General features: G+C 38.4%; 1 protein-coding gene and 1 pseudogene across 2 annotated transcripts in view; both read right to left on the bottom strand.

Moving 5' to 3' along the window:
* The window catches only part of Mastl (microtubule associated serine/threonine kinase like), a 47000-nt gene that overhangs the window by 2232 nt on the left and 31098 nt on the right, over nt 1-13670 (bottom strand). For both annotated transcript variants that reach the window (XM_048460912.3, XM_048460913.3), the window contains exons 10-11: nt 8832-8945; nt 8189-8290 (exon numbers count right to left, since the gene is read on the bottom strand). In XM_048460912.3, the coding sequence (XP_048316869.2) occupies nt 8189-8290; nt 8832-8945 (216 nt within the window). The remainder of the gene's footprint in view (nt 1-8188; nt 8291-8831; nt 8946-13670) is intronic.
* LOC125417380 (large ribosomal subunit protein uL30 pseudogene) lies at nt 3-3075 on the bottom strand (annotated as a pseudogene).

Below are 13670 nucleotides of genomic sequence, written 5' to 3'. Positions count from 1 at the left end.
AGGGGAAATATGTAAAAAACCAAAAACAATATTAGGACACCATCATTTAAGAGTTGCTTTCAGGAATTAAAAAGTCAATGTCTTTCTGTATCTCGCCCTACTCTATTATACTAAATATTTAATGTTTGTCTCCCTATTAGACTACATATTGTATCATTTTGCATATCACCTGGTATATATTATAGGTGCCTGGTTTCTATTTGTCTAGTGAGTGAATAAATGACCTTAGTAGAAGTGGATTTTTTTTTCAGTTTGCCAAGCTGTGACTGTTTATTAACTGACCATATTACAAAAATATCAAGGGCAACACCTTAGTTCATCCGTCTAATAAGCATGTTTATCTTGTCTTCCCTGTTGCTAGCATCTCCACCTTCCACAAAATGAGTTGTCTTTTTCTTCATTCCACCTCGTGGAGAAGATAATCTGAAGGGCCACAGGAAGTTATTCGCTTCCTTGAAGTGTTTTTCCAACTGTGTAGATCTCATGAATTAGATCCTCCATGCAGATGATGCCGTATTTACCAAGAGATCGAGTAATCAAGGAATTATCTGTCAAGGCAATTCTCTTATTAATTTTGCTATAGCTGGTTTGTAGATGGGCTCATTTACTGACTTCAGATTGAGGTACCCCCCATGCAATATATGGTTCCACAATTCTCAGCATGTTAATTGAAGCCTTGTTGAGCTTAACAAAGGTGCCATTGAAGATCTGCAGAAGACGGAGAAGCTGCAACACCTTGGGCACCTTTGGGCTTTACACCCTTGATACCATGGATTCTGATGACAAGCGCCAGCTTCGGTTCTGTGGGCACATAGAAGTTCCTAGCTTTCCTTGCCATCCTAGCCATGCGAATCTCTGTCTACTCCTTGTGATAGTGCTTTGCCTCTTCATAGATGAGCTTCCTCTGGGCCTTTCGCAGTGACTCCAGGGCAGTCTTCTTCCAAAGGTGCTTCTCCTTCAACTCTGCGAAATTCCTTCGCGTTTTCTTAAGGGTTTCTGGCACAGCAGGAACCTTCTTTTTCTTCTCTGGCACAGCCTCCATGGTTCCAGTGTGGGGGAGGGGGAAGAGGAACGAAGTGGATCTTTCTTGATGCCATCATCTCATACGCATTTTTGAAGATGGTTTGGCTTATTTCACTACCGTTGGAGCTCCAGTTCTCATTCCACCTCTTCACCCACCGCTCACAACATGGCAGACTCTAAGCACCATAAAGTTCATCTTTTACTCTTTGCTTTAAATACTTATTTTCCTTCATGCTGATTCCATATATACATTGATGATGATTTGCTATATATTTAACTTACTGTCCCTTTGTTTTTGGTCTTCTTGTTTATGAGTCAGATAAGGTCTCAGTAGCCCAGGCTAGCCTGGAACTTGTGTAGCCCAAGCTGAAAGTTTTTACAGTCCTCTTCCTTAGTCTTGTAAGTGCTGGGTTTCCTGGCATGGACCACCATGGCTTGGTTCTGGTCTTTGATGACATTTCTCACACATTCTCTCCATATTCTTCGATTTACTTGGTTTCACTATTACATCTTTAGAGTTTACTAGCTAGCATTACAGGTACATCTAAAATCTTTCCATCACAGCACTCCTGCTTATAAAATTTTCAACTCTTCACCTTATTGTTTGTTTTGCTTTGTTATGTAGTCTTGGCTATCCTGGAACAGGTTTCTATATAGATCAGGTTGGCCTCAAACTATGCCTGCCTCTGCCTCCAGAGTACTGAGATTAAAGGTGTGCATCAAAATACCTGGCTCCATTTGTTTTAATTACTTCTACCTACTAAAATAAAAACATGTTCACTTGTTTGACTAAACTGTGATATTTAGTTGCTAGAAATAAGCTCCCTTTTCTCTAATCTTCATGGTTTCTTTGCAGTGATTGAACCGCGGCCTCGCACTCGCTGTGCAAGTGTCTACTGTGGGCTACACCTCCAACCCCAACCAACTCCTCACTTTTCTTTTTCAAACTATGGCGCTGGCTTTAAACTCACAGCAATCCTGTTGCAGGCTCCTTCTTAAGTGAGATTATATAGAGAGGAGCCACCATGTCCAGTTTTCAATCCTTTACCTTTTTTTTTTCAATTTATTTTTTAAAGACTTATTTAGTATATATAAAGTGTACCATCTGCATGTATACCTGCAAGCTAGAAGAGGGTACCAGATCTCATTATAGATGATTGTGAGCCACCATGTGGTTGCTGGGAATTGAACTCAGGACCTCTCTTAACCTCTGAGCCCTCTCTCCAGCCCCAGCCATTTACCCTTTAAAGCAACAGTACAAATGTTAGTAAATTAAGAAGTGACAAGGCAGTAAGTAAATAAAACCAAAAAAGTGTATACCTGTAAGGAGAATCTTGGAGGATGTCTACACAGAGTGTTTATATTGGGAATCTTGATTTAGGAGACTTCTATGCCTATAAATTGTTTTTCCTCTAAACTAAAAGACTGGTAGGAGCCAGGCATGAGTCTGAACAAAAGAACTGCTTTAAGTTCAGGGCCAACATGGACGGTAGGAGTTTCTTTGTCTCATACACCTATAAACCTGGCTCTTAGGAGATAAAAATGAGAACAGGAGGCTATGTAAGGGACTTCAGGTCAGTCTAGGCTATAATGAGACTGTCTGCAAAAAATATGAGGGAGGTAGGGAGGGAAAGAAAAAAGAATAGAAAAGGGGATACAGCTGCAAAAATAATTTCCACTTGTTTAAGTACCTAAGAATAGATACATTTAAAAGTTATTTTTGTATAATGGTTCTCAACCAGGGTGGCTTTTTCCTGTACAGAATATTGGCATTGTCTGAGATACTGTTTTAGTGTTATAACTGTGGAAGCATCTGTTGAGTAGAAACCAGCTATTCTGTTAAATATTCTGCAGTATGTAAGACAACCCCATAACACTTCACTTCAAAGTTGAAAAACTATTTCAGAATATAGTTATATACTATATGCCCCCCAAAAAGTGTGGTTATAAGAAAATATTCTAACCACTAGCAACAGTAGAGCCTGATTTTGGAAACTTTCATTTTTTTCTAATAATTTATTGTTTCTAATTGAGCTATACATTTTACCCACTCCCCTTCCTTCCTACCCTTTCCCTTTCCACCTTTTCCCAACCCCTTATCGCCCCACCCACCACCTCCCATGCTCCTAATTTACTCAGGAGGTCTTGTCTTTTTCTCCGTCCTAGGCAGATCCATGTATTTCTCTCTTAGGGTCTTTGTTCTCTACGTTCTTTGGAGTTGTGGACGATAGGGTGGTTATTCTTTGCTTTATGTCTAAAAGTCACCTATGAGTGAGTACATATTATATTTGTCTTCTGGGTCTAGGTTAGCTCACTCAATATGGTTTTTTCTAGTTCCATCCATTTGCCTGCAAATTTCAAAATGTCATTATTTTTTTACCACTGAGTAGTATATTTTCCTTATCTATTCTTCAGTTGAAGGGCATCTAGGTTGTTTACAGGGTCTGGCTATTACAAATAATGTTACTATGAACATAGGTGAGCAAATGTCTTTGTGGTATGATTGAGCATCCTTTGGATAGATGTCTAAGAGTAGTATTGCTGGATCTTGAGGTAAATTGATTCCTAATTTTCCGAGAAATTGTCATACTGATCCAAAGCGGCTGTCCTTCCACCAGCAATGGAGGAGTGTTTCCATTACTCCACATCCTCTCCAGCATACAATGTCATTAGTGTTTTTAATCTTGGCCATTCTGACAGATGTAAGATATAAGAATCTCAGAGTTGTTTTGATTTGCATTTCTCTGATGGCTAAGGATGTTGAACATTTCCATAAGTGTTTTTCAGTCATCTGAGATTCACCTTTTGAGAGTTCTCTATTTAAGTCTATACCCCATTTTTATTAGATTATTTTTTTCTTTTGATGTCAAGTTTCTTGAGTTCTTTGTATATTTTGGAAATCACCCCTCTGTCGATGTGGGATTGGTGAACATCTTTTTCCATTCTGTAGGCTGCCATTTTGTTTTGTTGACCATGTCCTTTGCTTTACAGAAGCTTCTCAGTTTCACAAGGTCCCATTTATTAATTGTTGCTCTCAGTGTCTGTGCTACTGAAGTTATATTTAGGAAGTGGTCTCCTGTACCAATGCGTTTGAGTGTACTTTCCACTTTCTCTTCTATGAGGTTCAGTGTGATTGGCCTTATGTTGAGGTCTTTGATCCATTTGGTCTTGAGTTTTGTGCATGGTGACAGATATGGATCTATTTTCAATCCTCTACATGTTGATATCCAGTTATGCCAGCACCATTTGTTGAATATGCTTTCTTTTTTCCATTTTATAATTTTAGCTTCTTTGTCAAAAATCAAGTGCTGATAGGTGTGTGGGTTGATATCTGGATCTTCAATTTGATTTCATTGATCTTCCTGTCTGTTTTCATTATTGTAGCTCTATAGTAGAGTTTGAAGTCAGGGATTGTGATGCCTCTAGAAGTTCCTTTATCGTACAGGATTGTTTTAGCTATCCTGGGTTTTTTGTTTTTCCATAAGAAGTTGAGTACTGTTTTTTCAAGGTCTATGAAGAATTTTGCTGGGATTTTGATGGGCATTGCATTGAATCTGTAGATTGCTTTAGGTAAGATTGCCATTTTTACTATGTTAATCCTACTTATCCAAGATCATGGGAGATCTTTCCATTTTCTGATGTCTTCTTGGATTTCTTTCTTCAAAGATTTAAAATTCTTGTTATACAAATCTCTCACTTGTTTAGTTAGAGCTACCCCAAGATATTTTATGTTATTTGTGGCTAATGTAATGTGTGATGTTTCTCTGATTTCTTTTTTAATCTGTTTATCATCCGTATATAGGAGGGCTACTGATTTTTTTTTTTGAGTTAATCTTGTATCCTGCTATATTACTGAAGGTGTTTTTCAGTTGTAAGAATTCCCCGGTGGAATTTTTGGGGTCACTTAAGTATACTATCATATCATCAGCAAATAGTGAAAGTTTGACTTCTTCCTTTCCAATTAGTAGATCGCTTTGAGTTTCTCTCCATTTAGTTTGATATTGGCTCTTGGCTTGCTGTATGTTGCCTTTATTATGTTTAGGTATGTTCCTTGTATCCCTGCTTCTCCAAGTCCTTTATCATGAAGGGGTGTTGTGTTTTGTTAAAGGCTTTTTCTGCATCTAATGAGATGATCATGTGTTTCTTCTTTCAGTTGGTTTATATGGTGTATTATATTGATAGATTTTTGTATGTTGAACTATTCCTAAATCTCTGGAATGAAGCCTACTTAGTCATGGTGGATGATTTTTCTGATGTGTTCTTATATTTGAAACTTTCATTTCTTAAAAGTATTATTATTACCAGTGTAGCCAGAAAAAAAGAATCTTAAGTTTCATACATTTTCTAATTTTGTCTATTTTCTTCCTAAGAATTTTTAGCCTCAAATATGCTTTAAGCATATATGCTTTTTCTTCAGCATTTATAAAAAAACATTTATTTTTGTCTGGACCTGGTGCTATATGCTTTTATTTCCAGCACTTGGAAGAAATAGATTTCTTGAGTTCAATGCTGGCCTGGTCTACATAGTGAGTTCCAGATCAATCACAAATAACATAGTCAGACCTAATCTCTAAAATTAAATTTTTTTTTGCATGTGTAAGTATTTTCCTGCATGTATGTATGTGTAGCACATGCATGCCTGGTACTCAATGAGGTAAGAAGAGGGCATCATATTCCTTAGAACTGGAGTTGTAGAAGGTTGTAAAGTCATCATGTGGGTGCAGGGAACCTAACTGGCTTCTTCTGCAAGAGCAGCAATTGCTCTTAATGGCTGAAGCATCTCTCCATCCCCATGATAGACTACTGGCATGATAGTAACTGAACTCAAGACCCCTGGCAACAAAAACAGTGGCTTGTAATCACTGAACCACTCTCCAGTCCCTCTAGAGCCTTTCAATGAGATCCCTGGGATGCTTTGCCTCTGCATGTGCCTCTGTCTGCTGAGCTATCTCAGCAACCTCTTTACTTAAAGTCTGTATTTATAAGGCAATGCCTACTATGTTGTAGGTATTCAATGAAAGTTAAAGGAATAAAGACCCTAGCTCCATTCAAATGATAGTGTTTTATTATTTGAGTTTGGCATGTATGTGTAATGTGTAAGTGCAAGTTTGTATGTGGGTAGAAAGAAGCCTGTGCAGCTGTGGTACATGGGTGTTGGTCAGTAGACAACCTTTGCTGTCAGGTCCAAATCTTCTACATTTTTTTTTTTAAACATATAGGTTCTTTTATTTGGTTCTTTGTGTCTGAGACTAACTAGCTCATTGAGCATCTGAGAGTTCTTAGTTTTTGCCTCCCATCTTACTGTAGACACACTGTGATCACACATGTATGCTACTGCATCCAAATTTTATGTGGGTTCTGGGGATCCAAATACTGGTCCTCATACTTCCATAGAAAATTCTTTATCTACTGAGTCATCTTCCCTGCTTATTTTAAATACTTTATTATTATTATAGTTATTATTTATTTAGTTAGTTTTTGAGACAGGGTCCCGTTATATAGCCTGGCTGGTGTGGAAGTCACAGAGATCTGTCTTTCCCTGTCTCCCAAGTGCTGATACTGAACATGTGTTATACCATATCTAGCTAAGATAACATTTTATAATAGCAACCAAACCATTATGTAACCTTCAGATACTTAGATGTATTAAAAATAACATTTGAAGGATGCAAAATGTCCAAATAACAATGTACATTCTTTGGAGCTCAAATATGGGATTTCTAGTATTAAATGTGGCTTAATTATTGCAATTTTGAAAAAGCTCAAGAGGAGTGGTCAGGTATGCACAAGCTTACTCTACACAGGACTCGTGTTCCCAAACTTGTCTCTAGGGCTCACTTTGCATCTGCCCACTCTGCTTTAGTTTTCTTCATAGTACTTATGCCTACTTGGTATTACATTAACAACTATTTGTTTAAGGAAATATTTTAAAGTAAGTCCCACAGTGAGAGAGATTTGAGTACGCATCCCTTGGGTAGCCCCAGGACCAGAGCAACATTCACGTTCAATAAGTTTAATTAAACCAATAACTATAGATCTTTATTTATTCATTTGTGAGTGTGTTTGCCTGTCTGCCTTATGTTTGTTCACAAGTAATCATGAAAGCCAGAGAAGGGTGTTGTTTGCCCTGGAATTGGGAGGTACATGTTGTGAGCCAGTTGGTGGTGTTGGGTACCAAACTTAGATCCTAGAAAAACAGCAAATATTCTTAACTGCTGAGTCATCTCTCTAGATCCCAAACTTATGAAAAGGAACATGTAAAAACTGATTCAAGTAATTCTCTCTCTCTCTCTCTCTCTCTCTCTCTCTCTCTCTCACACACACACACACACACACACACACACACACTAGTTGTGTGTGAGCATGGGCACAGGTGCCATGGCATGAGTAAAGGTCAGAGGACAACTTTGATGAGTTGCTTCTCTCCTCTACTGTGAATTCTGGGAATTGAACTCAGGTTGTGTAGCAAGTGCTTTGGCCTGATGATCATTTCGCCATCTGACACGACTTATTTTCAAAGTTCATTCTTTTGCATATCCTCTGCTTCATATAGAAATGCATTTTTGAGCACACTGCTTTTTTGTCTATATTACAATAAGATCATTGAAGTTTTTAGGTACTGGAGAGTGACCCTGGGGCCTGATACAAAGTAAAGCATGACCTTATGATCTTAGCCATATCCTTACCATTAAGAAAAATTATTTTAAGACTGCTGTCAATGAGATTTACTTCAGTTTCAAAAGTAGGATCAAGTATATATTCCCAAGCATTAAAAAAGCCTCTGAATGGCTCATAACATACTGAATATGCCTTATTTGAGGCAACCTGGGATGGAATGCTTTGTTAGTAATGGAGTCAGAAATTAAACAATAAAAAAACTATACAACAGGATATTCATAGTCGTGCTAAACTTATAGATAGTTGACTATCAGGTATAGAAAACCCAAGATACAATACAATATGGTTTCTGGTGCCTCATGGAAGGTTACAAAATTGAGTGTGTGAGTTGTAACCACACTGCATTGAGTTTAAAGATAAATATACAAATGCATTATCTATCTTTTTACCATTGAGCAGTCAGATTATTGTACTAGAACCTGATGTTATAATTACTACCTGAAACCAAACAAGTGTAAAATAGTTCATTGACAAAAAAACCCCTTACCTTTCATTCCAGCTCTCTTTGTATCATCAATAGTTAACAGCATTTCCATTGCACTTTGAGCATCATCAGATAGCTTTTCTTCACCTTCTGGCCAAGGGATATCTACAGATACACATATATAAATAAAATTGTTTGACTTTCCCTTGGGGATCCACACTTGGGTATGTCTTACTTTCTGCAAACCTTGGAGAAGTTGACACCCATAATCTGGGTGTATCTTACTTTGTTTTGAATGCCTCTTTTTTTCATATCCCTTTGTCTCCTTAACTTTATATTAAAATACCTGTATTAGGGGGCTAGAGAGATGACTCAGAGGTTAAGAGAACTGGCTGCTCTTCTAGAGGTCCTGAGTTCGATTCCCAGCAACCACATGGTGACTCACAATGATCTAAATTGAGAGTTGGTGTCCTCTTCTGGTATGTAAGCATACATACTCGAACATGTATATACATAATAATAAAATTAATCTTAAAAATACTTTTATTAAACAGGTTTGTTAATCATTCCCAAATAATAAAGATAAATGGATTGTTTTGTGTTATGGATGGATGAAGGTTCTTGTGTATGCTAGACAATTGTTCTACAACTGAGCTACATCCTCCAATTCTGACTCTATCTTAATAGAGAAAAAAATGAGAATCACCTCTTTTTAAAATATTCTGGAATACTTGTTGTGGAGTTTCATCATTAAAAGGGGGAATTCCAGTTAGAAATTCAAACAAGCAGACTCCAAGTGCCCACCAGTCTACTGCAGGACCTGGAATTTAAGAGGAGATAAGTTGAATTTGCAAGCATTTTATATAAATATTTTACAACTGAAACTTGACCAATCAAGATCTTCTTCATTTAGGACTTTTTTCTGTTTCTATACAGTAAAAAACAAAACAAAACAAAAAAAAAAAAACAAAAAAAAAAACACCACAAATTATCTTCAGTTAGGCAATGGGTTAACTATCACCTTAGTTTTTAAAAGATTTAAATTAGAGGTTGCTACAGATGCCTAAAGAAATTTCAAGACCACTTTTTGAATGAAGGAGTATATTTAAAGAATATTTTCTGAAATAACCCCCCCATCAAGACAGGGTTTCTCTGTATAGTGAAATAGACCCCTTAATTTCAAGTCAAGAAATGACAACATAGCTGGGACAAGCACTCAGGAGGCACAGACAAGCAGATCTCTGAGTCTGAGGCCAGCCTGGTCTACAGAGTGAGTTCCAGGATAACGAGAGCTACACAGAGAAACCCTGTCTTGAAAACAAAAACAAAAAACAAACTCAGCAACAGGTGGGCAGGGAATGGCTTTCCGAAGCACTAAAAATGTCCAATACAGCTTGACTCTGGCCTGCACTATCTTAATGCTCCATAATCACTATATTCAATCATTTGTTCTTGCAGACTCTTTAATACAGATGTAGACTTTTCTTTCTGGGAAGTTTATTCACTGGTCCCCATAGTGGCCAAATAGTCACATTTTGTGGAGGCAAAGGCCAAATGTTTTTGTCCCACAAGGCTAGGAAGTCTAAATAATGCTCTCTGAAATAGACTGGACCGAATAGACAGAAATGCAGTATTGGAGGGAGAAACATTTACTGAAATCTTCAAGAAGTAAATCCACCTTTTACAACATGAGTCTGATGTTTTTTTCTTTGTATCTGACATTATAGTATTAATATCCTTACAGTTAAAATCATTAAGAAAATAGGCAAGGTGGTGCATGCTTTTAATCCCAGCACTCAGGAGAAAGAGTCAGGTGGGTTTCTTGAGTTTAAGCTAGCCTAGTCTATACTGCAAGTTCCAGGATAACCAGGGCTACTCAGAGAGCCTGTCTCAAGTTCTTCCCAACCCCTCCTCCCAATTAAGATGGTGGCTAAGGTATGGAGCTCAGTTTTTGGAGTGCTTGCCTTTCATTCTGGGTTCAAGTCCTAGCACTCTAGAACGGGAGGCAGAAGGATTAGAAAGTTCAAAGTGATGCTTAGCTACATGATGAGTTCAAGGTCAGCCTAAGCTACATGAGATCCAGTCTTGAAATAATAACAATATGGCTTAAAGAAGTAAAGGTAGCAGCTGAGAGAAACAATCAATTTAACAGACCAGGTTGAATGTATGTTTCCCTATGTGTCCTTTGAACTATATACAAAGTTTTGTTTGGAGTATTTTATTTTTCCTTTTTACTAGTTCGATTGCATTGCTATGACCTCATGATGAGTGACTTTAGGAATGATCAGCTTTAAATATCTAGGTAATTATAACTCCTGTGATTATTAACTATATTTTTCCCATTATTTTGTTATTATATCAGATTTTAATTTAGGGATATAAATGAAAAGTCACAGAAGAAATCAGATGACAATATCATTTTAAATTTTCTTCTAGAAAAATTATCTTTTTCCAGTATGCCAACTATTATTAGTGACAGGGACAGAAATAAGAGGTCAGGTCCCTTGGAACTGGAGTTACAGAGTTGTGAGCTGCCATGTGTGTGCTGAGAATTGAACCTGAGTCCTCTTAAAGAGCACTACTGCTTATCAATTTCCCCAGCCTATTTAAGGAATTTTTAATAAGCTTTAAAGGTTAACTATGGTAAAATTAAAGAGTATATGTATATAGTATGTTTTTATCGTTTGTAAACCTGTTCATGTTCACTTTACCCTTCTAGTTTTGTCTTTATTCCTTTTCTATTTTGAAAAAACTTTTAGTATAAAATACGTTTTATTGTAGAAAAATCTGTCCTTAATAGGAGATAAAGGTAGTACATCTCAGGCAGACTTCACTGCTGTTTGGATTCTTAGAAAGGCTCTTAAAATATTTTTCTTCGTCTTTGAGTTTGAGAGTTAAAGAATGTCTCATTTCCACAAAAGCTTGCCAAAATAATAACTGACATTAAGACAATGTCTTAATTTTGTCTTAGCAAAATACACAAGAGGGGAAAATGCTGTCAGACATCTTTCTGTGTTATCGCTGAAGTTGTGATTTCAGACCGAAAAGGGAGGAGCTAACAAATGGTTACTTTTTCCTGGAGGAAACAATGAATAGACTACTACAAGCAGGGAAAGTGGAAAAGCATCAGAAGTCACAACAGGTAGTTCGGGTAGTTGGGAAGCGATGAGAGCACAAGAGCAACTCAGTAAAATGGGGCAGGCAGCACACAGATTGAACTACACAGCTCTATAAGGGGCAAGGAAAGCAGGAGCCTGATCCAAAAGGTGAGCCAGAGAATGCTGAAGAGAATGGCAGTCCTATCCAGAGGAGCAGCCTACAGATCCTTCAGTGCAGTTAAAGTTCATGAGACATGGACTCTAGTACAATTAATGAGATAGCAGAGAAGCCTATTTCCTATTGTGTAGGATTGAGTTGCACAAGGGCCCTATATCAGGAAACAATTGTAAGTCGGGGATCCTAGTGTCAACCCACCCTAGCCACAAGACTAAAAGACAGCTGTAGGAGGTAAAGTGACGGGGTGGGCTCGATGACACATAAGTCAGGGATTCTGGAGTCAACCTGCCATGGTCACAGGACTAAGAGACAGTGTAGAACTCTAAAATAACTCTGAGGCCCCTCAGCCTTAGTGCTTTCCCCCCTCCCCTGGGAACCAGGAATCTAACAATTACCCACACACATACTGAAATGTTGGAAACTTTCCATCTTCCTGAGTCTTTGTGAATGTTCTCCAGATAGAACTCAATTGTTAAAATTGGGGCAAGATAACCCTTAAGATGTTGACTCAGTTCCTGATGTTTTGACTCAGTCCCTGGGAAGGGGTCAAAGTAACCCTCAAATGTTTCCTCTTACCTCACCTGATCTGTCAACTGCCCTCCAGTCCTGGCTCAGACCAATTATTGTTAACAGCCCTTTGAATAAGCCAATCCCAATAGTTGGAAAACAACCCCTGAGTTCTCCCCCCACTTGTTTCTATCGCTTTTTGCTTTAAAAGTAGCCTGTACCAGCTACTCAGGGTCTTTCTGGTTTCTCAAATGCTGAAAGACCCTGTCGCAACAGAATTAATTAAATCCTCATGCTTTTACATCAACTGTGGTGTGAGAGTGTCTTCTTGGGGCGACTCCTTCTGGCTCATTGGACTCTAGGGTCCAACAACAGCTGTGGGAGGTAAGTGGATGGGGTGGGCTGGATGACACAAAGAGCAGTTCAGGTGGCAGTCGACTCACATTAGTCAGTGAAGTGGAGCTGGGAGCAGACTCCTTCACCTGATAGCTTTTGAGCCTGATGCCAAGTCTAGGTCAGAAGGAAATCAGTTTAATACTTTTCTATTTGCTCCTGCGTTACTGATTAATTTATTTTGATTTGTGTGTGTGCTGTATGCATATGTGCAGTAATATTTTGTTTATGTTTTAACCAATAAAGCTTGCCTAAAGATCAGAGTGCAGATATAGTCACAATAGTCAGCCATAGAGGTCAGGGAGTGGTGGCACACTCCTTTAATTCTAGGACTAAGGAGACAGAGGCAGAGGATCTGTTAGTTCAAGGTCACCCTGGGCTACACAAGGTTGAATCTGTCTAAAAGAGAAACAGGGCTTAAACAAAGGTAATCCCAGTATTTGGGATTACACGCCTTTAATCCCAGCACTAGGGAGGTGGAGAGAGAAATATAAGGCGGAAGGAGACAGGAGTTCAGAGCAGTCTGAGGTTTGGTGGAGATAGTTGCAGTCTAAGGATGAAGTCTGAGGATTGGTAAAAGTGAAAGAATGCTCTAGTGGCTGTCCTTTCTACTTCTCTGATCTTCAGTATTAACCCCTATATCTGACTCTGGGTTTTTTTTTTTTTTTATTTTTCAAGACAGGGTTTCTCTGTGGCTTTTGAGCCTGTCCTGGAACTAGCTTGTGTAGACCACGCTGGCCTCGAACTCTCAGAGATCCGCCTGCCTCTGCCTCCCGAGTGCTGGGATTAAAGGCGTGTGCCACCACTGCCCAGCCTGACTCTGGGTTTTTATTATTAAGACCAAATAGAATTCGTGCTAGATGTGATGCCCAACTTTTGGGGTATGAATTTATGAAAAAGCTGTTTGCCTGTGACTTTGAGACCTCTGGCACAGGCCGGAGCTACATGTAGTTGGAGTCCTGTCCTACCCGCTAGGTTTTCCTTTCTTCTCTCCTGGTAGGCTTTGGACCCCCTTCTTAGGCTGCTGCCAAGCTAGGTAGCTGCCTTAAAATCCAGCCAGGCTTCTGCTGTTCTATGCGGCAGCTGTCAGCCTCACATCTTGAGCAGAGGAGTTGAGAAAATTGGGAATTCTTAAAGGGAGGAGTTAGTTAAAAATAAGTAGGTTGTTGATTACGTAATGCATGATTTAAAAATGGAACAATTAAATGAAAGAATAATCAGCTTACCTGGAATTGATATACTGTTAACTATCAGTCTGATAATCCTTATTATTTGATAATTCTTGGTTTATCTCTTAAAAAGCTGTTTGGTATGAATTTTAAAATATAGGCCTTAGAAAAATCTAATAATACAGATCATAGAGATATAT

The sequence above is a fragment of the Myodes glareolus genome, chromosome 14 (assembly GCF_982192425.1).
Source record: "Myodes glareolus chromosome 14, mMyoGla1.1, whole genome shotgun sequence".
Lineage (NCBI taxonomy): Eukaryota > Metazoa > Chordata > Mammalia > Rodentia > Cricetidae > Myodes > Myodes glareolus.
This window is presented reverse-complemented; position numbering and strand designations above follow the sequence as displayed.